Genomic DNA, 26,186 nt, shown 5'->3' with positions numbered 1-26,186 from the left:
TCTCTCTCTCTCTCTCTCTATTTCTCTAAGGAGCTCATTGAGGTGGACAGTGAGGTGGTCTTTGAGCTGGCCTCCTATATCCTACAGGTAAGTCAGTACTCTGACTCCAACGTATGTGGGTGTTCCAGACACAGAGCACATTACTCACTTGACCTTTCCAGAAATAGTGAGCTGTCTCTCCTTTAATCCTGCTTTATATTGGAAGTGTTGTTTCTCAAGCCTGGATCTGTGTCTGCTCTAGCCAACTCCTCTGACTGTTGCTATTGGTATGTCATGTTTATCATTAGAAAAATCAAGACGTTAATTGAATGGGTTCCAATCCCTAGTTCCAGGGAGTGAGTGTGTATATTGGCCAGGGAGTGTGTAGGGTTCCCCCTCAGTGTAGGTCAGCCCATTACCTCAGTATCCTGCAACATCAGCGTACACACACAGACTGTGGTGTGTGTGTGTGTGTGTGTGTGTGTGTGTGTGTGTGTGTGTGTGTGTGTGTGTGTGTGTGTGTGTGTGTGTGTGTGTGTGTGTCTGCCGGTGCAGATTTATCAGATTTATCTCTTGGCCTTTAGAGGTTTGGCTCCAGATGGATAATATTTCTCTCTGATTTCACCACAGGAGAACTCACCGTACTCAAATCAAATGTTATTGGTCACATACACATGGTTAGCAGATGTTACTGGTCACATACACATGGTTAGCAGATGTTACTGGTCACATACACATGGTTAGCAGATGTTATTGGTCACATACACATGGTTAGCAGATGTTATTGGTCACATACACATGGTTAGCAGATGTTATTGGTCACATACACATGGTTAGCAGATGTTATTGGTCACATACACATGGTTAGCAGATGTTATTGGTCACATACACATGGTTAGCAGATGTTATTGCGAGTGTAGCGAAATGCTTGTGCTTCTAGTTCCGACAGTGCAGTAATATCTAACAATTCCACAACAACTACCTAATACACACAAATCTAAAGGGATGTAATAAGAATATATACATATAAATATATGGATAAGCGATGACCGAGCGGCATAGGTAAGATGCAATAGGTGGCATAAAATACAGTATATACATATGGGATGAGTAATGCAAGATATGTAAACAGTATTCAAGTGTCAAAGCATCATTGAATTGAGAATGACTCATATATTCCAGTAAAATTATTGAATTTGAATTTCATTTGAATTCAAGGAAATATAATTAAATCGTGAAATTCAATGAAATTCAAATGCCTCTTCTATTCTATATTAGGTATAATCTATACAAATATACATCTTGTACATAAAACATCAAACCTGGTGTTATATACATGCAGAAACATTTTTGTTGAAACAATAGATTTCCAGGACAAACTCTTAAAATGAATGACCAAGGAAACAAAACCTATATACGAATATAATAAGTTATGAATCACGTACTGTACATTTTGTTAAATATGGGGAAAACACTACATTTCCCAGAATACATTAGTTTAACCCTCATGTTGACCCTGAGGCCTTCAAAAAGAAGCTAAATAAATGAAACGGTTAGTGGAAATATAATTGCCTACTCTAAGCACTAAGGTTAAAAGAGGTATCTTTGGTATCTGGAAGTGTGACCTGTAAGATTCAATGAAACTCCCATCTTCTATGACTGAGTGGAACTTCTTTGAAATGCACTGAATTAAATTCTACTTCCAATTTCAAATAATGAGTTGAATGTGAGTAAATTCCAAAATTCTGAATTGAGCCCAACCCTGGTGCTAAGCACCTCTATGTCTTTTCTCTCTCCAGGAGGCTAAAGGTGACTTCATCAGGTAAGAACAGTTATTATGTATCTCTACTACAGTAAGCTGTATGTGTGTAATGTACAATAGAGGGGAGGTGGCCCACGTGTTTCTTTGGTTTTTGGTTGAGGGGAAGGTGGGATAGGTTTGTGTTTGTCTGTGTGTTGACAAATGTAAAATGTGTGTGTGTGTGTGTGTGTGTGTGTATGCGCGTGTGTGACAGGGGAACAATTACACCCTGTGTATGGGGTCTGTCCCTGGCCCTCTGAGCCCCTCAGAGCAGCAAAGCAAATCGCTCTGCTCCCTCTCCTCTCAAAGGACCTGCCTTTGTCTGTCTGTCCTCCCTCTATCCCTCTCTCCCTTTCCTCTCAAACCCAGTCCCCTGATTCACTCTCTCCATCCAGCTCTGAAGAGTCTGTCTTTAGAGAGGGTCAGTGGGGCGTAGCTTATTGTAGTGTGTGTGTGTGTGTGTGTGTGTGTGTGTGTGTGACAGGGCTCCACTGTGCATGACTGCTAGCCAATTAAGACCAGAGCAGTGTAACAGGGTGAGACGAAGCCGGGGAGGGCGGCTCACATGATGAGCCTTCTGCCCCCTAAAACACTTTGCTCTCTATTGATTTACACTTTAATGGGGATGCATGATATATTGGCCACTGTATCGGTTAGGACAGTGAAGGTTAGTTAGAAGCATCGTAGTGAAAATGTGCATTTACAAAATTACATGTGTTTGCAATTATATTACAGTGTATAACTTTGGTCATTTATAATGGTGTTTTTTGCGTTATTATCTAGCTTTAAATACAGATGGATTGCAAGGCCTTTACAGATAAAGGGAAACACATACAGTATCTTATCGTTGCTCTGTATTTTAGAGAGGTAAAGGATACAGATTATTCATCAGTGTGTGAGCGGTGAAGACAGTGTAGATTAGAGGGTTGAACAGCGTTCACCTTTGACCCCGTTTTGTCTTCCTCACAGAGAGCATAAATAAACATGGTGTCCCACTGAGATCTGGAATGTGACACACACACACACAGAAAAGAGGTCATGATTCACCAAATCATGCCAAAATGGTAAAGGCCAGAGTTGTAGTGGGGGGATAAATTATGTTTACACACCTTTTTTGGTGAATAAATAGCATTTACAGTGCCTTGCGAAAGTATTTGGCCCCCTTGAACTTTGCTACCTTTTGCCACATTTCAGGCTTCAAACATAAATATATAAAACTGTATTTTTTTGTGAAGAATCAACAACAAGTGGGACACAATCATGAAGTGGAACGACATTTATTGGATATTTCAAACTTTTTTAACAAATCAAAAACTGAAAAATTGGGCGTGCAAAATTATTCAGCCCCTTTACTTTCAGTGCAGCAAACTCTCTCCAGAAGTTCAGTGAGGATCTCTGAATGATCCAATGTTGACCTAAATGACTAATGATGATAAATACAATCCACCAGTGTGTAATCAAGTCTCCGTATAAATGCACCTGCACTGTGATAGTCTCAGAGGTCCGTTAAAAGCGCAGAGAGCATCATGAAGAACAAGGAACACACCAGGCAGGTCCGAGATACTGTTGTGAAGAAGTTTAAAGCCGGATTTGGATACAAAAAGATTTCCCAAGCTTTAAACATCCCAAGGAGCACTGTGCAAGCGATAATATTGAAATGGAAGGAGTATCAGACCACTGCAAATCTACCAAGACCTGGCCGTCCCTCTAAACTTTCAGCTCATACAAGGAAAAGACTGATCAGAGATGCAGCCAAGAGGCCCATGATCACTCTGGATGAACTGCAGAGATCTACAGCTGAGGTGGGAGACTCTGTCCATAGGACAACAATCAGTCGTATATTGCACAAATCTGGCCTTTATGGAAGAGTGGCAAGAAGAAAGCCATTTCTTAAGGATATCCATAAAAAGTGTCGTTTAAAGTTTGCCACAAGCCACCTGGGAGACACACCAAACATGTGGAAGAAGGTGCTCTGGTCAGATGAAACCAAAATTGAACTTTTTGGCAACAATGCAAAACGTTATGTTTGGCGTAAAAGCAACACAGCTGAACACACCATCCCCACTGTCAAACATGGTGGTGGCAGCATCATGGTTTGGGCCTGCTTTTCTTCAGCAGGGACAGGGAAGATGGTTAAAATTGATGGGAAGATGGATGGAGCCAAATACAGGACCATTCTGGAAGAAAACCTGATGGAGTCTGCAAAAGACCTGAGACTGGGACGGAGATTTGTCTTCCAACAAGACAATGATCCAAAACATAAAGCAAAATCTACAATGGAATGGTTCAAAAATAAACATATCCAGGTGTTAGAATGGCCAAGTCAAAGTCCAGACCTAAATCCAATCGAGAATCTGTGGAAATAACTGAAAACTGCTGTTCACAAATGCTCTCCATCCAACCTCACTGAGCTCGAGCTGTTTTGCAAGGAGGAATGGGAAGAAATTTCAGTCTCTCGATGTGCAAAACTGATAGAGACATACCCCAAGCGACTTACAGCTGTAATCGCAGCAAAAGGTGGCGCTACAAAGTATTAACTTAAGGGGGCTGAATAATTTTGCACGCCCAATTTGTCAGTTTTTGATTTGTTAAAAAAGTTTGAAATATCCAATAAATGTCGTTCCACTTCATGATTGTGTCCCACTTGTTGTTGATTCTTCACAAAAAATACAGTTTTATATCTTTATGTTTGAAGCCTGAAATGTGGCAAAAGGTTGCAAAGTTCAAGGGGGCCGAATACTTTCGCAAGGCACTGTACAGACATATTAGGCTAGATATTAAGCTAGCATTGTTTGCTAGCCTTTTTTGGGGCCCTAGGTGGGATTTGGTTGGTGTGCCCCCCACCTCGCGGGCAAAACATTTTAGTGACCTCCTAAATGGCGGAGAGAAAGTTTTCTGCCACCGTACACAGTTTTCCATGGGGCAGAGAGAACATTTTGTAATTTTATAAAACATGTCATGCAATTCTACAAATTTTTCCATGGGAGGATGGAGAGACATTTTTGCAGTTTTAAAGCAAATGTCCTGCCATTCGACACACTTTGCCATGTCTTATGCCATGTAAATGATACCTGAGTGGGAGTGACTTACAAAATCAATGGGGGTCCCCTGGAGGTCAAGGCCCCTGGGCACGTGCCCTGCGTGCCCGGGCATATTCGGCCATGATTTCTACAAGTTTAGATAGCTGGCTAGACTTACCTTACCAATCTAAAAATGATGAGCTGACATGGCTAATTGACTGACTGTGTCAATGACTGACCTAACAAGAGAAAAACTGCTGATGCACAACCAAAATCATACCTTGTGTATTCTCCTATTCTAACTCTCAACAGTAAGTTGAGACCCCGACTGAGTTAAATATATATATATATATATATAATAATTACAAAGGTTTTTGTTTTTTGGGGGTCGGGAGTCCTGGGCGACCGCCAATGTCACTTATGCCTGGGGCCGGCTCTGATTCTTTGTGCTGTCGTTTCCAGATTGGGTGGTAGAGGTTGGGATTGGGAACCATTGCTTTCGGTCAGGTGTTAGGTTACTGTTATATTTCCAGAGTGTTAGCTGCCTTGTTTCCAGTGCTTTCCCCCAGTCTCAGTCTCAGGGGGCTGGGAGGGTTAGGGGATTACAGACGGGTTTAAGACTGGGAGTCTGGGGTCTTCGTCATCTCTCTCACTCTCTACAGCTGTTCCCTAGATAACGCCCAGCCAGCTGTGTGACTGTCTTATCAGTCCCCCTAAAACACAACAGGGCAGCATTACCCCCCCCCCCCCCCCCCCCCCCCCCACACACACACACACACACACACACACACACCTTGTCAGTTACTAACTCTGGCCAAACCCATAGATGAATCATGAGGAAATACCCTTGGATTAAAGTCAATACATCATTGGAGTAGACAAACATCACATTATTGCAGACACGTTTTGGAGGGGCATATATCACTAATGCCAATCTGTCTCTAACATCTCTTGGCCGTTTGAGTTCAGTGTGTGTTCACAGTAATGACGTGTGTGTTTCTGTATGTGTTGCAGTAATGACGTGACAAGGTCAGACCTGAAGAAGCTTCCAGCTTTGCCGACTCAGGCCCTGAAGGAACACCCATCTCTGGCCTACTGGTTAGTCCCAGCCTGTCTTATTGGCCTAATTGACCAGGACCACCAAACTCTACTGCCTGGTAGCTATGATTCAGTTATATGTTGTGTATGTTTTCTGTTCCAGTGAGGACCGGGTCATAGAACACTACAAGAAGCTGAATGGACAGTCCAGAGGGCAGGCCATAGTCAAGTAAGACTGGACAGGGGAAGGGTGTGTGTGTGTGTCTCGTTTTCTCTTTCTGCATGCTCTCTCTCTTGAGCTGTGTGTGTGTGTGTGTTTGTCTCATGTTCTCTTTCTGCATGCTCTCTCCCTTGAGCTGTGTGTGTTCAGACATCTCTCTTACATGCTGAGTGTGTATCCATATATGTTTGTGTGTGCGTGCGTGTGCGTGTGTTTATGGTGCTCTCTCTCTTCATTGTATGCTGTGAAGTTGAACACTGGGAGCTCTCTGACTGACAAATGTCTCTCTCTGTGTGTCTCTGTATCTTTGTCTCTTACAGTTATATGAGCATTGTTGAGTCTCTGCCTACATATGGAGTACACTACTACACTGTTAAGGTACAACTTTATCACCTAGTCACACACTCTCTCTCTCTTGGGGTTGGGGGCTGAGTGGGTGGGTGACTTTTTTTTGTGGGGGGGGGGGGGGGGGGCTTTGGGGGGCTATGAAATACACACACAACCTCTGATGTGTGTGTCTTCTCGCTGTGCGTGTCAGGATAAGCAGGGAATTCCGTGGTGGCTGGGACTGAGTTATAAAGGAATCTTCCAGTATGACTACCAAGACAAGGTCAAACCCAGGAAGGTAAGACACAGACATGAATTATCTCACTCCCTTTCAATATCCATTGTATGTCTGAAGTTTTCTAAAGATGTAACATCCTGTCGTTCGATCAGTCACCTGGTAGTCTATTAAATCCTTTCACCTTTGACCCTAGTAATGTCCAACGTCTCCTCACTAGATGAACGGACACACACACACACACACACATGCCGTCTGTGAACTCTGGCCCCTCAGCCCTGACAAAGGCTTCCTGTCTGCTTCAGCTTTCCTGTTTGCCCATCCTGTTCCAGTGTGTGTTTGCGTGTGTGTGTGTGTGCGTGCATTCCAGTCTAAATGTCTCACCACTGTGCCCCCTTCCCCCCAGATTCCAGCTCTATCCCATAATAGTCTCATAACTTGAGGTTTCCTAGATGTTTCCATGGAGACAGGATGGGAATGCTGACCTAGTCTCCTATTTTAGGTCACAAGAATGACTTGTGAGTTGGAGAACCAGAAATTGGTTCTGTGAAGTTCCCAGAACATTTGTAAGGCACATGTTCTCATAACACAAAAACTGTACGTCCTTCTAATGATTATCGCCTGATGTTGCAAGAACGTTCCTAGAGCACTTTTAATCAGTTCTTTAAAGGTTCCCAGAATATTTCATTAGGTTGTGGGAACAGTCTGGTGGGAACATTGTGGGGACATCACAAAGGATATGTTGCACAAAAACTGTCCAGTTGTGCTGACATTTGGATAATGTTTGTATCAGGGTGCACAAAACATGAATTGGATTTTGCAAGAATGTTCACAGACAGACTTTGAGTTATTTAAAGGTTTCATAGCATTTAATTAGTTTGTGGGAACAGTATGGGTACATTACAAGAGAGGGGTTCCTAAAACACAAAATATGCTAATTTGTGATGACATTAATGCAATGTTTAATTGAGGTTGTAAGAATGTTGACAGAACACCTGGTCTAAGGTTCCCAGGACATTTACTTAAGTTATGGGAGTTGTCTGGCAGGTTCTTGTGACATTCACATAGGTTGCACAGAACATTCCCACAATGATCCACAATTCCCAAATAAGTATTTTATGACATTAATCTCATATTTGATTTAGGTTTAACATAATATTCAATTGATGTTTACACAATATACAGTTGCAAGAAAAAGTTTGTGAACCCTTTGGAATGACCTGGATATCTGCATTGATTACTTATAAAATGTGGTCTGCTCTTCATCTAAGTCACAATAATAGACAAACACAATCTGACTAAACTAATAACACACAAACAGTTGTACTTTTCACATTTTTATTGAAGACATTGTGTACTCATTCACCATGCAGACTGGGAAAAGTAAGTGAAAAAGTAAGTAACTCGTAGATCCTCCTTTAGAAGCAACAACCTCCACAGAACGTTTCCTGTAGCTTCTTATAAGTCTTGCACAACGTTGAGGAGGAATTTTGAACCATTCCTCCCTACAAATCTGTTTCAGTTCATCAATTGGGTTAAGGTCAGGACTCTGCCATTCCAAAACACGAATATTATTCCTTTTCAGCCATTCTTTAGTTGATTTACTTGTGTGCTTTGGATCATCGCCTTGTTGCATCACCCAACCTCTCTTAAGCTTGAGGTCATAGACTGCTGCCCTGACATTCTCCTGTAAAATGTATTAATACACTTTTGAATTCATTGTTCCCTCAATGATTGCAAGGCATCCAGGCCCTCAGGCAGCAAAGCAGCCACAAACCATGATACTCCCTCCACCATGCTTCACAGTTGGGATGAGGTTTTGGTGTTGGTGTGCAGTGCCCTTTTTCCTCCACACATAGCATTGTGCATTTTTGCCAAATAGTTAAACTTTTGTCTCATCTGTCCACAGTACATTTTTCCAGAAGTGTTGTGGAACATCCAGGTGGTCTTGGGAAAACTTGAGACGCGCAGCAATGTTTTTTTTAGACAGCAGTGGTTTCCTTGGTGGTGTCCATCCATGAACACCATTGTTGTTCAGTGTTTTTCTGAGAGTGGACACCTGAACACAGACTTTCGTTGTTTGTAGAGTTTTCTGAAGGTCTTTTGCTGTTACCCTTGGGTTCCTTTTCTCACGTCTTTTAGGATTACCTTTGTGCTCTTGGAGTGATCTTCGCAGGACGCATACTCCTAGGGAGAGTAGCTACAGTCCTGAATCTTTTCCATTTCCGTCTCTATAATGTGTCTCTATAATGCGTCTCTATAATGTGTCTCTATAATGCGTCTCTATAATGCGCCTCTATAATGTGTCTCTATAATGCGTCTCTATAATGTGTCTCTATAATGCATCTCTATAATGTGTCTTCTAAGGTCCTGTGAAAGATGTTGGGATCGAGGCATGGTTCACACTAACCAATCTTTCTGGAGAAGAACAGATTTGTCAGTAACCAGGCCTTGCGTGCCTTTATTTAAAGGGCAGGGCAGCTGTGCAACCCACACCTCCAATCTCATCTCCTAAATAGAAACACCTGACTCCAAATAGCCTTTGGAGAAGTCGTTAACACAGAGGTTCACTTACTTTTTCCAGCCTGCACTGTGAATGATTACTCAATGTCTTCAATAAAAATGTGAAAAGTACAACTGTTTGTGTGTTATTGGTTTAGTCAGATTGTGTTTGTCTATTATTGTGACTTAGATGAAGATCAGACCACATTTTATGAGTAATCAATGCAGAAATAGAGGTCATTCCAAAGGGTTCACAAACTTTCTCTTGCCACTGTACTGTACATTTTTTCCTTGTCTTGGGGGTCCTTGGAACATGTCAATAACATGAAGGAAATGTTATATTTAAGTTTGACCTAATATTACCACATCATTTTAAGCATGCACATTTGTAGCTCCTTAAAGCATAACAAAAGCAGATTTGGAATAAATCCCCATAGTTTCTCTCTAGATGGAGTGGCAATTCGCATTCGAAGACTGTATTGTAGGTGATATTGCCAATGGCAATTCATTTCATTCATGACATTTAATCATGCAAACAACAGCATTTAATCATACAAACTAGGACTGTAAAACTATGAAAATAATTAATTGAGCTAATGGCCTTAGTTAATTGTGTTTCATTTCAATATTGGAAATTTGGCCCTAAACAAACCATTTTCCATTTAAAGAGAATCTGTATCAGAATGTTTTGAATGCATGGTCACCATGAACAACACAAAAGTCAGTGTAACATACAGGTATTAGTCCTCCCAATGTCCCTCTTATCAACATTCTTAAAGTCTACACTTGTGCACATACACACAAGTACTGTTAGAGCTTCAGGCCTTCTAAATGAGTGTTCTCACAATTTGTGATTGGAGGGTTGACTATAGGAAAACATAACTGGCTCTATGGATACGAAGAACAAAGAGCTTTTAAACCTGTCCAAGAATGTTATGAAATCCATAGAAGACAATAACAACAGGTCAGCCAGGTCTGAGTTCATGTAAAGTATAATACAGCTATTGGATCTAGCCTAGGTGACTTATCCACGTTCTTCTACATCAACTAGTCACAAGCTGCTACTACTAGAATTGGTATAATTTGCTTAAATCTTTTGACATGAGAACTACAACAAAAACAGTAGCTAAATGGAATGAATGTCCTATTCTGATTAAAATCATTGTGGAGGGTTAGTTGAATCAAGAGGCATTCAGCCATGGCATTGTAAACATTATTTTGGTTAGCTAGCTGGCCAATGTTAGCATAACTATCTAGCTACGGTGCCTTGCAAAAGTATTCATCCCCCATGGTTTCTCCTATTTTGTTGCATTACAACCTGTCATTTAAATAGATTTTTATTTGGATTTCATGTAATGGACAAACACAAAATAGTTCAAATTGGTGAAGTGAAATGAAAAATATAACTTGATAAAAAATTATACAAAATTTAAAACTGAAAAGTGGTGTGTGCATATGTATTCACCCCTTTGCTATGAAGCCCCTAAATAAGATCTGGTGCAACCAATTACCTTCAGAAGTCACATAATTAGTCACCTGTGTGCAATCTAAATGTCACATGATCTGTCACATGATCTCAGTATATATACACATTAAATATGTTTTCCTATAACTTTTTATATGTTTTCCTTCACAATTCTTGCTCAAAGTTGTGCGTATAGTGCACCACAATAGAGAAAGACAGCGCTACCAAGACTGAGTGAACACTGATTGCACAAGGCACAGAGCGTGTTGGGTGTTGCGCTTAAAAGGCTCCATGCGGAATAGGGCTGTCCCGGACCAAAACAAATCTTGGTCAACCGAGAGTCGTCTGTTCTTTCGATAGGTCGAAAATGTTAAAGATATATATTATAGAGACGCATTATATATATAATATAATTGTCTATATATAGACACACCCTATTTTCTATATTTATGTGTTTTAATAAAATCAACTATGTGTAGGCTACTGAGCTTCTCTGATGCTTTAAGCACACTGTTTGATTAAATAATTAAGACACATAAATGACTCAAGGGAGCCAGAGACCGTCCTCCTCCCACTGCTGCTGGCCTTTGCAGATTCTGCCGTTACGCTCCTGAAGTTGCCGGTAATAGACCAGGGGTCGGCAACCTTTTCCACGTGGGTGCTAATTTATCTTACCATTTCTAACGATCTGCCAGTTATGATATTCATGTGCACATTTTCCTTTATATTAAGGTCTTCTTATCGCAAAATCATTGTCATATAGTTAATCAAAATGATACAGTTGAAATCGGAAGTTTGCATACACCTTATCCAAATACATTTAAACTCAGTTTTTCACAATCCCCTGTCTTAGGTATAAAAAAAAATCCCTGTCTTAGGTCAGTTAGGATCACCACTTTATTTTAAGAATGTGAAATGTCAGAATAATAGTAGAGAGAATAATTTATTTCAGCTTTTATTTCTTTCATCACATTCCCAGTGGCTCAGAAGTTTACATACACTCAATTAGTATTTGGTAGCATTGCCTTTAACTTGGGTAAAACGTTTCGAGTAGCCTTCCACAAGCTTCCCACAATGAGTTGGGGGAATTTTGGCCCATTCCTCCTCAGAGCTGGTGAAACTGAGTCAGGTTTATAGGCCTCCTTGCTCGCACACATTTTTTCAGTTCTGCCCACAAATTTTCTATAGCATTGAGGTCAGGGTTTGTGATGGCCACTCCAATACCTTGACTTTGTTGTCCTTTAGCCATTTTTCCACAACTTTGGAAGTATGCTTGGGGTCAATGTCCATTTGGAAGACCCATTTGTGACCAAGCATTAACTTCCTGACTGATGTCTTGAGATATTGCTTCAATATATCCACATAATTTTCCTCCCTCATCATGCCATCTATTTTGTGAAGTGCACCAGTCCCTCCTGCAGCAAAGCACCCCCACAACATGATGCTGCCACCCCCGTGCTTCACGGTTGGGATGGTGTTCTTCGGCTTGCAAGCCTCCCCCTTTTTCCTCCAAACATAACGATGGTCATTATGGCCAAACAGTTCTATTTTTGTTTCATCAGACCAGAGGACATTTCTCCAAAAAGTACGATCTTTGTCCCTATGTGCAGTTGCAAACCATAGTCTGTCTTTTTATGGCTGTTTTGGAGCAGTGAGCGGCCTTTCAGGTTTGTCGATATAGGACTCGTTTTACTGTAGATGTAGATACTTTTGTACCTGTTTCCTCCAGCATCTTCACAAGGACCTTTGCTGTTGTTCTGGGATTGATTTGCACTTTTCGCACCACAGTACGTTCATCTCTAGGAGACAGAACGCGTCTCCTTCTTGAGCGGTATGACGGCTGCGTGGTCCCATGGTGTTTACACTTGCGTACTATTCTTTGTACAGGTGAACGTGGTACCTTCAGGCGTTTGGAAATTGCTCCCAAGGATGAACCAGACTTGTGGAGGTCTACAATTTTTTTTCTGAGGTCTTGGCTGATTTCTTTTGAATTTCCCATGATGTCAAGCAAAGAGGCACTGAGTTTGAATGAAGGCCTTGAAATACATCCACAGGTACACCTCCAATTGACTCAAATGATATCAATTAGCCTATCAGAAGCTTCTAAAGCTGTTAAATACTTTTCTGGAATTTCCCAAGCTGTTTAAAGGCACAGTCAACTTAGTGTATGTAAACTTCTGACCCACTGGAATTGTGATACAGTGAATTATCAGTGAAATAATCTGTCTGTGAACAATTGGTGGAAAAATGTCTTATGTCATGCACAAAGTAGATGTCCTAACCGACTTGCCAAAACGATAGAAATTTGTGGAGTGGTTGAAAAATGAGTTTTAATGACTCCAACCTAAGTGAATGTAAACTTCCGACTTCAACTGTATCTAAATCTAAATGAAAATGATACAAATCTAAAAGTAACTTCTATTACCATTGCCAACTATGTAAAAGTAGCCTACATAAAGCCAACAAATTTAAACATTGCAGCCTGCAGGTAGAAAATATCCTGATAAAAATAAATATCCTATGATTCACATTGGCTACACATGGCCTGTCTTCAACTTGAAACATTGTTTCAACTATCAACTGGGTATGGCCCAAAGCTAGAGCTAGCAAACTTGCAACATTGTATAAAATATTTTGGGCCCTCAGAGTTTCTGCGCCTGTGCGCTCTGGACAGACACAGCTGTAGGCTATTTGTGCAAGGGAAAAGAAATGATCAGGTATTTTATGACGTTTCCACTGGATCAGAGCATTACATTTTTCCCTTTCATGCCAATTGGTTATCTAAAGGGAGAGAGCTGTAAATATTTTTCAAGTACATTGAGGAACTATTGTAATTCTCAATGCATTTGAAAAACAGACTTGGTTTACTTGCTGTTTGAGTTGAAGAAAAAAATACTATGAGAAGCTCCACAGCTCATTAGTGGTGTTGAGTTACGACATCCCCAAATGGGAACATTCACTACATTTCAAAAGTTTGGGGTCACTTAGAAATGTCCTTGTTTTTGAAAGAAAAGCAAAAACAAATGTGTCCATTAAAATAACATCAAATTGATCAGAAATACAGTGAAGACATTGTTAATGTTGTAAATGACTATTGTAGCTGGAAATTTATGATTTTTTATGGAATATCTACATAGGTGTACAGAAGCCCAATATCAGCAACCGTCACTCCTGTGTTACAATGGCACGTTGTGTTAGCTAATTTAAGTTTATCATTTTAAAAGGCTAAATGATCATTAGAAAACCAATTATTACAATTATGTTAGCTGAAAACTGTGATTCTGAATAAAGAAGCAATAATCCTGGCCTTCTGTAGACTAGTTGAGTATCTGGAGCATCAGCATTTGTGGGTTCGATTATAGACTCAAAATGACCAGAAACAAATAACTTTCTTCTGAAACTCGTCAGTCTATTCTTGTTCTGAGAAATGAAGGATATTCCATGTGAGAAATTGCTAAGAAACTGAAGATCTCGTACAATGCTGTGTACTACTCCCTTCACAGAACAGCGCAAACTGGCTCTAACCAGAAATGAAAGAGGAGTGGGGGGCCCCGGTGCACAACTGAGCAAGAGGACAAGTACATTAGAGTGTCTAGTTTGAGAAACAGACGCCTCACAAGTCCTCAACTGGCAGTTCATTAAATAGTACCCGCAAAACACCAGTCTCAATGTCAACAGTGAAGAGGCAACTCTGGGATGCTGACCTTCTAGGCAGAGTTCCTCTGTCCAGTGTCTGTTCTTTTGCCCATCTTAATCTTTTATTTTTATTGGCCAGTCTGAGATATGGCTTTTTCTTTGCAACTCTGCCTATGTTTCCAAACTTTTGACTGGTACTGTATATTTGCGTCTGCTTGACTGAAAACATCTCGGTCGACCAACACCCTATCGACCAAACAATCGACCAGACAACTAAATGGGGTCAGTCCTAGTGCGGAACCACGTGCACTTAAAAGGGTCTGTGCAGTATAGAACTGAAGACTCAATTAACAGTGTAAAATGTTTTTGTCATTAAGATCTTACATGTTAACAGTTTCATTCATATGACATTTGAACAGCATTTAATCATACAAGACATATTGTGACACTTTTATATGTTGACAACCTGCACATGCAGGGTTTGGAACTGCAATATTCGGTTCCAAAGCCAATTCTTTTATCTTCTGCACCACTGGGGAAGCTCTCGCGCATCACATTTTTTTAGTATATAGCCATGGCAGTATAGTCAATAAGGACTACTATGCTTCCATTGTAGCATTCTTAGACAGGGAAATACTGGTAACTGGGTTATTCGCCATCACTTCCCCATCCTCTTTATAAACTGTGTACTTCTGGGCCCAAATTTAGAATGTATGCAAGACTCTTGAGTGCTGATCTAGGATCACCTTTGGTTTTCAGATCATGAAAAATAAGACAAGGGGGGCCATATCAAGCATTTCAAAGCAGGAATTAAATCAGGTGCATTTTTTTGTTTGTTGAACAGTCCATTTTTACACGTTGGTTGTTGTTTTTACAGTTAGTCTAAATTCTGCATTTTTGACTGGAAGAAATAAAGACATCCCCTCTTTTAGTAGATTATATCTGAGCTTCAATGTCACTGTTTTTGTTTTTCAAAAGAAACATGGTTAAAGATCTTATGGGATTGAACCTGCACTCTTCAGCTTTGTAGACAGATCATTAAACCTCTCCACCACCAGGGGACTGCTGTGTCCTTGCTGTGTCCTTGTTGTAGGAGTGGACACCTTGTTTTGCGCGCCGCACAACCTAGGCTACACTTGTGAGGAACACGTTATCGTTTATTTCACTCCATTTAGAATTTGTTTGTAGCACGCCTGTCAATGTTGAGTAAGGACACACCTGATTATACATAGAAATAGGCCTAGGCTACCTGGCCTGAGTGCAAATGTAGGCCTATTAATGTGCCCATTTGGGGATCTGATAGTATTTCTGATTGTCTTAACTCATCACCACTGTGAAACTTCATTTTTTCTTCACCTCAAACAGCAAGTTAACAAGGTCTGTTTTTACATCCACTGAAAATGTTCAAATAGGCTACGTTGAGGAACTATTGTCAATCTTTCCAGCTCTCTTTTGATAACCACTCAGCAAAAAATGTTGTGCTCTGATCCGGTGGAAATTAGGCCTACCTGATTATTTCTTATCCCTTGCGCAAATAGCCTACAGCTATGTCTGTCCAGAGTTTACTGGAGCTGGAAACTCTTAGGGCCCAGAATGTTGTATGCAATGTTGCAAGTTTGCTAGAGCAAACTTCAGGACAGCACGCAGATCTGTAGAAATGGTAAGATAAGTTGGCACTCAAAATGGAAAAGGTTGCCGACCCCTGGTGTAGCCTATCAGGAAACAGCAGAATCTGCGAAGGCCAGCAGCAGCGGGTGGAAGTTTTTTTTTCTTCTGGTTAGACTATCTTGATCTCTGGCTCCCTCGAGTCATTTGTGTGTCTTAATTATTTAGGGTTAATGATCTGGCTGAAGATTGCAGGTTCAATCCCACATATTCTTTAACCATGAGGCTCAGATATACAGTGCCTTGCGAAAGTATTTGGCCCCCTTGAACTTTTCGACCTTTTGCCACATTTCAGGCTTCAAACATAAAGATATAAAACTGTATTTTTTTGTGAAGAATCAACAACAAGTGGGACACAATCATGAAGTAGAACGACATTTATTGGATATTTCAAACTTTTTTAACAAATCAAAAACTGAAAAATTGGGCGTGCAAAATTATTCAGCCCCCTTAAGTTAATACTTTGTAACGCCACCTTTTGCTGCGATTACAGCTGTAAGTCGCTTGGGGTATGTCTCTATCAGTTTTGCACATCGAGAGACTGAAATGTTTTCCCATTCCTCCTTGCAAAACAGCTCGAGCTCAGTGAGGTTGGATGGAGAGCATTTGTGAACAGCAGTTTTCAGTTCTTTCCACAGATTCTCGATTGGATTCAGGTCTGGACTTTGACTTGGCCATTCTAACACCTGGATATGTTTATTTTGAACCATTCCATTGTAGATTTTGCTTTATGTTTTGGATCATTGTCTTGTTGGAAGACAAATCTCCGTCCCAGTCTCAGGTCTTTTGCAGACTCCATCAGGTTTTCTTCCAGAATGGTCCTGTATTTGGCTCCATCCATCTTCCCATCAATTTGAACCATCTTCCCTGTCCCTGCTGAAGAAAAGCAGGCCCAAACCATGATGCTGCCACCACCATGTTTGACAGTGGGGATGGTGTGTTCAGCTGTGTTGCTTTTACGCCAAACATAACGTTTTGCATTGTTGCCAAAAAGTTCAATTTTGGTTTCATCTGACCAGAGCACCTTCTTCCACATGTTTGGTGTGTCTCTCAGGTGGCTTGTGGCAAACTTTAAACGACACTTTTTATGGATATCTTTAAGAAATGGCTTTCTTCTTGCCACTCTTCCATAAAGGCCAGATTTGTGCAATATACGACTGATTGTTGTCCTATGGACAGAGTCTCCCACCTCAGCTGTAGATCTCTGCAGTTCATCCAGAGTGATCATGGTCTTCTCCTTGTATGAGCTGAAAGTTTAGAGGGACGGCCAGATCTTGGTAGATTTGCAGTGGTCTGATACTCCTTCCATTTCAATATTATCGCTTGCACAGTGCTCCTTGGGATGTTTAAAGCTTGGGAAATCTTTTTGTATCCAAATCCGGCTTTAAACTTCTTCACAACAGTATCTCGGACCTGCCTGGTGTGTTCCTTGTTCTTCATGATGCTCTCTGCGCTTTTAACGGACCTCTGAGACTATCACAGTGCAGGTGCATTTATACGGAGACTTGATTACACACAGGTGGATTGTATTTATCATCATTAGTCAATTAGGTCAACATTAGATCATTCAGAGATCCTCACTGAACTTCTGGAGAGAGTTTGCTGCACTGAAAGTAAAGGGGCTGAATAATTTTGCACGCCCAATTTTTCAGTTTTTGATTTGTTAAAAAAGTTTGAAATATCCAATAAATGTCGTTCCACTTCATGATTGTGTCCCACTTGTTGTTGATTCTTCAAAAAAAAATACAGTTTTATATCTTTATGTTTGAAGCCTGAAATGTGGCAAAAGGTCGCAAAGTTCAAGGGGGCCGAATACTTTCGCAAGGCACTGTACTCTACTAAAAGTTTTTATTTCGTCCCTATTTAAAAATCCAGTCAGAAAGGTTATTGAAGTGCTCCTGAGTTGTGCAGCGTTCAAAAGCACTGCATCGCAGTGTGTGTTACAGCCTGTGTGTTACAGCCGGCCGTGACCGGGAGCCCCATAGGACGGCATACAGTTTGCTCTGGGAGCTTCCTTGGCTCGTCATGCTCTAGCAACTCCTTGTGGCAGGGCCGGGCACCTGCAAGCTGACCTCATTCATCAGTCGAATGGTGTTTCCCCTGACACATTAGTGCGGCTGACTTCTGGGTTAAGTGAGGCTGACTTCTGGGTTAAGGGAGGCTGAGTTCTGGGTTAAGGGAGGCTGACTTCTGGGTTAAGGGAGGCTGACTTCTGGGTTAAGGGAGGCTGACTTCTGGGTTAAGCGAGGCTGACTTCTGGGTTAAGCGAGGCTGACTTCTGGGTTAAGCGAGGCTGACTTCTGGAAGTGAGCAGTGTGATAAGAAGTAGTGTTATTGACATTTTCTGAGGACCTCTAAGACTAGGTCAAATGTATATTCAATGAAATATTATGTTGAACATAAAACAAAAATATAAAATATTCTTGCAACATCCCAGACAACTCCCATAACTTAATTAAATGTTCTGGGAACCTTTAAAGAACTTAGATCAGTTATTCTGTCAACATTCTTATAACATTAAGGGAATGTCCTGTGCAACCAAACATAAAACATTGTATAATCATGCACAAAAATTGACATTTTTTTGTGTGTTTTGGGAAAATATATTTTGTGATGTCCCCACAATGTTCCCACCAAACTGTTCCCACAATCTAATGAAACAAATTGTGGTATGGGAAAATTCTTCAATATCAGGCAAATGTTTAATACAAACATGGTATAATCATCAGCATGACTGGAGAGTTTCTGTTTAATGAGAACATTTACCACAATCTAACAAACGTTCAGGGAACTTTCACATAACCAATTTTGATTTGTTGGGAAAACATTACTGGTACATTGTGTTATTACCTTACCTGGAATCCCAATGAGAACATTTTGAGAACGTTCTTTGGTGGTTGTTACAACATTTTAGTGAATGGTAGGAGAACATTCTAAGGATATTTCATTTCAAACGTAAACATTAAAAAAAACTTTTACAAATGTTTTGGGGATGTTATCATCCTAATGTTAGATATAATCCTATCTAGAACTTAATGGGAATCTTAACTAATGTTCTGGTAATGTTCCCGGTTTGCTGGGAGGGGCCCTCTTGGATCTTTCATTATTGGCAGGATGTTTTCTCCCCATATTTCACCATTTGTAGATATATATACACACACACACACACACACACAATAAAAGGCAGTGGGCCATGCCCAGTTGAAAGGGGTCTGTACTACAATAGAGTGATTGTGTTCAGAGGGGAGGTAGAATGAAGGGAGGCTCAGGACTTCATGTTCTGGCTTCTCATCACCACACTAATGTTATCTACACACAGAGCGCTGGCACTTTACAGATGGCTATTAATGTCTTTAATTACTCTGGTGTGAATTTCAATGAAGGTTGAGACCCTGTGAAAACTGTGTTTAGAGGCTGTGCATTACTGGTTACCTGACAAGGCCACTATCATTATGTCAAACTAGGTTTTCAGTGTTTTAGATAAGGCTGTTTTTGTTTTCAGTTTCACATCAGGAATAGGTTGTGTTTTACTAGGGGACAACCTGGAGTGACTAGACCACCACTTTGAGGTGGCCTTCTGACTGTTTATTTGGGGTTGTTTAAATACTTTACCCCTAACACACACACACACACACACACACACACACACACACACACACACACACACACACACACACACACACACACCGGTAGGAAGTTACAGCTCAACCACAGCCGGGAAAAATGCCTTGTTAGTGAGTTCTGAGTCACTTATCCAGAGATTAGGGTTTGTGAGTGACTGAAGCAGCTGCTGGTGGTTAAGTAACTGTGTGAAGCTCCAGTAGTGAGAGGAGTGTCCTTTTGACTGAGGAAATGAATTGGATTGAGATTTTCTTGACAGATATTGAGCCCATATCTCTGCTAACTAGTGTGTTGCCGGATCAGACAGGCATATGAAGGTATGGAACACTGATGAGTAATGAGTGAGGAGTTTGCCTTGGTTTGTAAACACCCTTCCTAACCTCACACCTTCTAACATAAACACATTGAAAAAACTACGACCAAAACAAAAACAACAGGAAGCAGTAGGCATGTCTCCATAGTGACTAAAGAACAATCTGGAAACATTTAACGCCCCCCCAAACTCACTGCCCTCCAACTTTCTGAGGGAGGAACTGAGAAACAGGGAGAGAAACAGGGAAAGGGGGGGAACCAGTGATGGTAAGTGGGTCCCCTCTAGACCCTAGTCCCCAGACATGCTTCTAGTCCTAACTGCCTGCTACTGTCTACAGGTACAGCTCTGCCCTGTACTAGAATAGACCTTGGCTTTACTCCAACATTACTGAGCAGTTATACATCTTTAAACAATACCATGGGTGTCCACTTCAAGCTTTCTCAGGCATGACCTTTTCTTTGTGGTCACACACGAACACACACACTGGCCTAACAGTGGACACGCCCTTTGCCATTCTCAGTGCTGTGTAGAAAGGCAGTGTCACCATGTCTGTATCTGATATTATTGTTGAGATTATTCTCAGTTTCTCTAAAGCTGTTACTAAATACACACCACTTATAGAACTCCTGTCAGTTGTTAGTTTGGACAGAGCTTCTTGAATATTGAAACTGGTTTAATTCCTCATTATATTGTGCTGTACATGTACATTTTGAAGTAGCCTTCCTGTAAAATGTGACTGTGGTTTGCAGTAATGTTCTATGGCTCATTGACTATGATTACTAAAGTCTGATCTGAGGGAAGATGAAAGCGATGGTCTCAGCCATTGGATGGCCGACCCTAGTCTTTTAAACACACATGGTGTGCAAGCTTTTGTCCCTACCCAGCAAAAACCTGATCACACTAGTTGTTCTGGGATGTATTGCGTCTCATACATATGATGCCAATGCTACAGTGTTGAGTTGACAAGATGGGGCCCACCGTACAACCTAGTTTTGAGGAAGCATGTGTGTGTCAAACGCTCTGGTGATGGAAAGCTGTTACACACGCTCCCTGTCTGGAATCACACATCCACTCTCCTCAACTGACTCCTATTTTTAGCACCATGCCACATTAAGTCTTCATACTCCATTGAGTGTACAGTACGCCGAGTGTGATCATAACTGCACTGATTCTCACACATGCATGCATGCTCACACACACACACACACACACACACACACTTAGTCCATATGCTGTGTTTATATGCTCCATCTTATCCCCCTCTTCTCCTCTCCTCTTATCCCCCTCTCTACATTGTTTTTCCAGGCTGTTAAAATTCCTGGGCCGTGCCCCCTCGTCTTCTCTTCCCTCCTCTCTAGTCTGTCCTGTCCTCCCTCATCCTGTTGGTACAGAGTTTGTGTTTTTACCGTTTCTTAAACCATCTCACTGCCTTCACATTTCTACCACCACCACTGTTGGTGTGTATGTGTCCCAGCTGCTAGTAGTGTCTCCAGTGTAACAGTAACTGCTGTGACTCTGCTCTCTTTCTGTGTAACGAGAAACAGACTCAGACCGTGTGTGTGTGTGTGTGTGTGTGTGTGTGTGTGTGTGTGTGTGTGTGTGTGTGTGTGAAGAGGGGGCTGGCTGACTTAACAAAGCAAAAGTTCTCCGTTTGGTTGGGCCACAGTAAGCCTCCACCCTCTCCCCTCACTCCCTCCCTACCCCACACCCTCCCTCCCAGCCACAGAGCCCAGAGCAGGAAGCGTACTCCCCAAGGGAGAGAGGAGGGTCAGGGGGAGGGAGGGGAGGATCTTTGCCTGGCTACAGGAAAGAAGGAAACTTTAGTTCACACACATGCACTCGCTCACTCGCCTACAGATGGTGAACACCCGTCCACTCAGAACTTTCTGTTCCTCTGCGCCTGGGAGGATTTTACACACACACACACACACACACTGAAGAGACGTTCTCGCCCAGTGGGGCTTTTTTTTTAAAGAAGCTGATGGTTCGTAAAAAGAACGGAAAAGAAGGAAAGAGACAGAACGCGAGCGGAGGAGAGAAAGCCTCCTCCCTCTCTCTCTCTCGGGGGTGAGGTCATTCAGCCGGGGGAAGAGTTCTGGACGAGCCCGCTGGGTCTGAATCTGATCTGAGACCCTTACCTCAGGTCCTCCCTCTTACCATCTCTTCCCTCCCTCACTCCTCTCCTCTTCTTTCTGTTTTTGGGGTGTTGCAAAACCAATCTTAACTCTCAGTAAGTACAGGGATACCATATCAAGCTGGAATGTGTGTTTCTGCATTCTCAAGCTTGGAGTGTATGTGTGTCACAGGAGGCTGCTGAGGGGAGGACGGCTCATAATAATGGCTGGAACGGAGCAAATGGAATGGTATAAACACATGTTTGATGTATTTAATAACATTCCACCTATTCTGCTCCAGGCATTACCATGAGCCCGTTCGCCCCAATTAAGGAGCCACCTGTGATGTGTGTTTCTTAGTTCTGAGGCTTGTGTGTGTATGCCTGTGTGTATCTCAGTTTCAAGTGTGTGTGAGCATTTCTCAGTTCTAAAGTGTGTGTGTGTGTGTGTGTGTGTGTGTGTGTGTGTGTGTGTGTGTGTGTGTGTGTGTGTGTGTGTGTGTGTGTGTGTGTGTGTGTGTGTGTGTGTGTGTGTGTGTGTGTGTGTGTGTGTGTGTGTGTGTGTGTGTCAGGTGTTCCAATGGCGTCAGCTGGAGAACCTCTACTTCAGAGAGAAGAAGTTCTCAGTGGAAGTTCACGACCCCAGGAGGTAAATCTATATCACAACTGTGTGTGTGTGTGTGTGTGTGTGTGTGTGTGTGTGTGTGTGTGTGTGTGTGTGCTTGCATTCCTGCGCACGCGTTTGTTTCAGCACTGTAAATAGTTTTGTATCACAAAAGTAGTAAAGTGTAGTAATAATATATATAATATATATGACACATAGCTAATGTTAGTTAGTTGTGTTGATGATACTTCATTACTGCTGGAGGTGGGAAAATAGTATGTAGGATATATGAAGCTTGGATAGATGCAATGTATAATGTCTTTATTGTCCCCCATTGTCAATGCTGATAGCTGCTTTGTGTAAATGTTAGCAGACTTAACAAACACAGAGCAGAGATGGTCATGGGTTGGAGAGGTGTTGTTGTTATTGGCGACAATATATTAAAGAGTAGTAGAGGCAGCAAGAGATCCCCTGTGGGGCATGTGATTGAACAGAGTAGCTTGTGCACACATACAGACAAACCGTGAGAGAGGCATATCCGCTTCAGTTTATCTTGGCGTTAGAGTGAGATTCAGAGGATCTTAAATAGAGCCTGCACAGACAGAACTACTGCTAGTCACACACACACTGAACTCTGCTGTCTAGAGGAGGAAGTCACCTCTCTTTTGTTTGTTTACCGTCTGATGGAGAGAGAAAGACAGATGGAGAGAGAAAGACAGATGGAGAGAGAAAGAAGGGAGAAAAGGAGTGAGAGAAGGGCAGAGAGAAGAGAGAGAGAGCTGTTTTATAGGAGGCCGTAGTTAGTGTCAGCGGGTCTGTAGACACAGATGTCTTTCTGTCTAAACAGTGTAGAGTAAATCATGTCATGAGAGACAACGTGCGCTATGATAAACATCACTACTAGACATACTCTCTCTTTCTAGAATAAGTGTGTTCAAGGATGCCTTGCGTCTGGCCATGCTATAGGTCGCTGTGTTGCATGTGTACCTGTGTGCGTGTTATTTCATTTACTGTGTGTGTGTGTTTATTCAGTGTGTATAAGGAGGCCTTGTGTCCGTCTCTACTGTAGGGCGTCGGTGACCAGAAGGACGTTTGGCCACAGTGGTATAGCTGTCCACACCTGGTACGCCTGCCCTGCTCTCATTAAGTCTATCTGGGCCATGGCCATCAGCCAACACCAGTTCTACCTGGACCGCAAGCAGAGCAAGGTAACACATATAATCACTGTGAGGCTCTAGAATGACCGGGCGGTTCTAGAATGGCCACAAGGTTCTAGAATGAGTATGGGGTTCTGGAATGCGTGTGAGATTCTAGAATAACTGTGGGGTTGTAGAATGCGTATGAGATTCTAGAATAACTGGGGTTGTAGAATGCATATGAGATTCTAGAATAACTGTGGGGTTGTAGAATGCGTGTGAGATTCTAGAATAACTGTGGGGTTGTAGAATGCGTATGAGATTCTAGAATAACTGTGGGGTTGTAGAATGCGCATGAGATTCTAGAATAACTGTGGGGTTGTAGAATGCGAGTGAGATTCTAGAATAACTGTGGGGTTCTAGTAGGACTGAGGATCTAGAATGTGTGTGGAGTTCATAACCAAATCAGTAGCAACAAGCAGACATGGGGTATTATGTCTGATTATGTTTGTCCAGTCTAAGATCCATGCGGCTCGTAGCCTCAGTGAGATAGCCATCGACCTGACAGAGACTGGCACTCTGAAGACATCTAAACTGGCCAACATGGGCAGCAAGGGCAAGATCATCAGCGGCAGCTCTGGCAGTCTGCTCTCCTCGGGTAATTATCTCTGTGTGTGGCTGTGTTTGCATGTGTGTCTGTGGCCAACAGTACCCTTGCCCTACTCTCACTCCGCCCAATAATGTGGAGGCGCCTGCCTCTAAATGTAGTGTGGTAGAGGAGAGAGGGAAGAGAGGACTGTAAGGGGAGAAAAGAGGGATGTGAGGGTTAATGTGGTTAGAGAGAGATCTGTGAGAGGAGTCAGTGGTAACTCACCCCTCCACCCCCCTATCTAGGCCAGGGGTCTGTGGGAACAGAGTGAGAGAGGGCAGGGCTGTGAATCAACCTTTAAACTTCAGGACAGAAACCCATTATGCTGTTAGCCTCATGTTTTCCCAAGGCTGTTTCCACCAACATGGTGGAAGTGTGAAAGACACACGAAAGCTCAAATAATGTTTGTACTAAAAACTCTACTAGTTTTGAGTGAGGGAGCAAAGGTCGATACACATATGCTGCCAACTGTGTGTGTGCAGTGTCAGCTATTTCCAGACACCGCTGACAACTTATGAAATCAATTACTGTGTTTAGAAGGAGTAGTCTCCACAACACAGTAGTCTCCACAACACAGTAGTCTCCACAACACAGTAGTCTCCACAACACAGTTCATATTTTTCCTCTCTAATGTCCTGTTTGATATCTATCTTTATCTCTTGTCCCAGTTCTCTTTGTATTTGCCTCTCTCTTTCTCCCTGACGTTGTATCTCTGCTATCTCCACATACCCCCTTCTCTCTCTCACCCTCCACATTCAGTGTTTATATCTCTCTCTCACCCTCCGACAGAGACTACCTCTAATACACACACTCACTCACATATTCCTACAAGGCCACACAGTCTCTTCTCACTTTCAACATCGTCCCCTCAGACCAGTGTGTGTGTGTGTTAATCTAATGACACGCTGCCTCGCAACAGAATGATGTCACTGATATGTCACTGTCACTGATATGAGTAGTGCTGTTATGTTAATGTGCCTCCGTCACTTTCGCTCTACCGTTTTCGGCAGTGTAGACATTCTGGATCAATCTATCAACAGTACAGGGGGTGTATATGAGTCCTACACAGTAAGGTTATAGTACAAATGACCTGGACTAACCTGTAACCCTGCACATTGACTCGGTACGGGAAACCCCTGTATATAGCCTCGTTATTGTTATGTAATCCTATTGTGTTACTTTTTATTTTTTACTTTAGTTTATTTAGCAAATATTTTCTTAACCCTATTTCTTGAACTTCATTGTTGGTTAAGTAATTGAGCATTTCATGGTAAGGTCTATCTATACCTGTTGTATTCGGCGCATGTGACAAATACAATTTGATTTGATAGTAAGCTTGTTTCTTACAGTTTTCTACACTCTGGTCCATGTTCAGTGTTAGGTTCTAAGAGTATCTGTTATCTGTGTGTGTGTTCTGACTGTATCTCTGCTCTGTGTGTGTGTTCTGACTGTATCGCTGCTCTGTGTGTGTGTTCTGACTGTATCGCTGCTCTGTGTGTGTGTTCTGACTGTATCTCTGCTCTGTGTGTGTGTTCTGACTGTATCTCTGCTCTGTGTGTGTGTTATGACTGTATCTCTGCTCTGTGTGTGTGTTCTGACTGTATCTCTGCTCTGTGTGTGTGTTCTGACTGTATCTCTGCTCTGTGTGTGTGTTCTGACTGTATCTCTACTCTGTGTGTGTGTTCTGACTGTATCTCTGCTCTGTGTGTGTGTTCTGACTGTATCTCTGCTCTGTGTGTGTGTTCTGACTGTATCTCTGCTCTGTGTGTGTGTTCTGACTGTATCTCTGCTCTGTGTGTGTGTTCTGACTGTATCTCTGCTCTGTGTGTGTGTTATGACTGTATCTCTGCTCTGTGTGTGTG

General features: G+C 42.0%; 1 protein-coding gene across 17 annotated transcripts in view; it reads left to right on the top strand.

Annotated features, from left to right (window-relative positions):
• The window catches only part of LOC110532201 (FERM domain-containing protein 4A), a 204,184-nt gene that overhangs the window by 159,972 nt on the left and 18,026 nt on the right, over positions 1 to 26,186 (top strand). For 8 of the 17 annotated variants that reach the window (XM_036975949.1, XM_036975959.1, XM_036975922.1 and 5 more), the window contains exons 6-14: positions 31 to 87; positions 1,779 to 1,801; positions 5,815 to 5,898; positions 6,002 to 6,067; positions 6,379 to 6,436; positions 6,597 to 6,683; positions 22,508 to 22,584; positions 23,606 to 23,747; positions 24,192 to 24,333. In XM_036975949.1, the coding sequence (XP_036831844.1) occupies positions 31 to 87; positions 1,779 to 1,801; positions 5,815 to 5,898; positions 6,002 to 6,067; positions 6,379 to 6,436; positions 6,597 to 6,683; positions 22,508 to 22,584; positions 23,606 to 23,747; positions 24,192 to 24,333 (736 nt within the window). Of the gene's footprint in view, positions 1 to 30; positions 88 to 1,778; positions 1,802 to 5,814; positions 5,899 to 6,001; positions 6,068 to 6,378; positions 6,437 to 6,596; positions 6,684 to 21,603; positions 22,053 to 22,507; positions 22,585 to 23,605; positions 23,748 to 24,191; positions 24,334 to 26,186 lie in introns of those variants that run through there. The other 9 variants (XM_036975929.1, XM_036975990.1, XM_036975914.1 and 6 more) reach the window with 6 other exon arrangements.

The sequence above is a fragment of the Oncorhynchus mykiss genome, chromosome 1 (genome assembly GCF_013265735.2).
Source record: "Oncorhynchus mykiss isolate Arlee chromosome 1, USDA_OmykA_1.1, whole genome shotgun sequence".
Classification (NCBI taxonomy): domain Eukaryota; kingdom Metazoa; phylum Chordata; class Actinopteri; order Salmoniformes; family Salmonidae; genus Oncorhynchus; species Oncorhynchus mykiss.
This window is presented reverse-complemented; position numbering and strand designations above follow the sequence as displayed.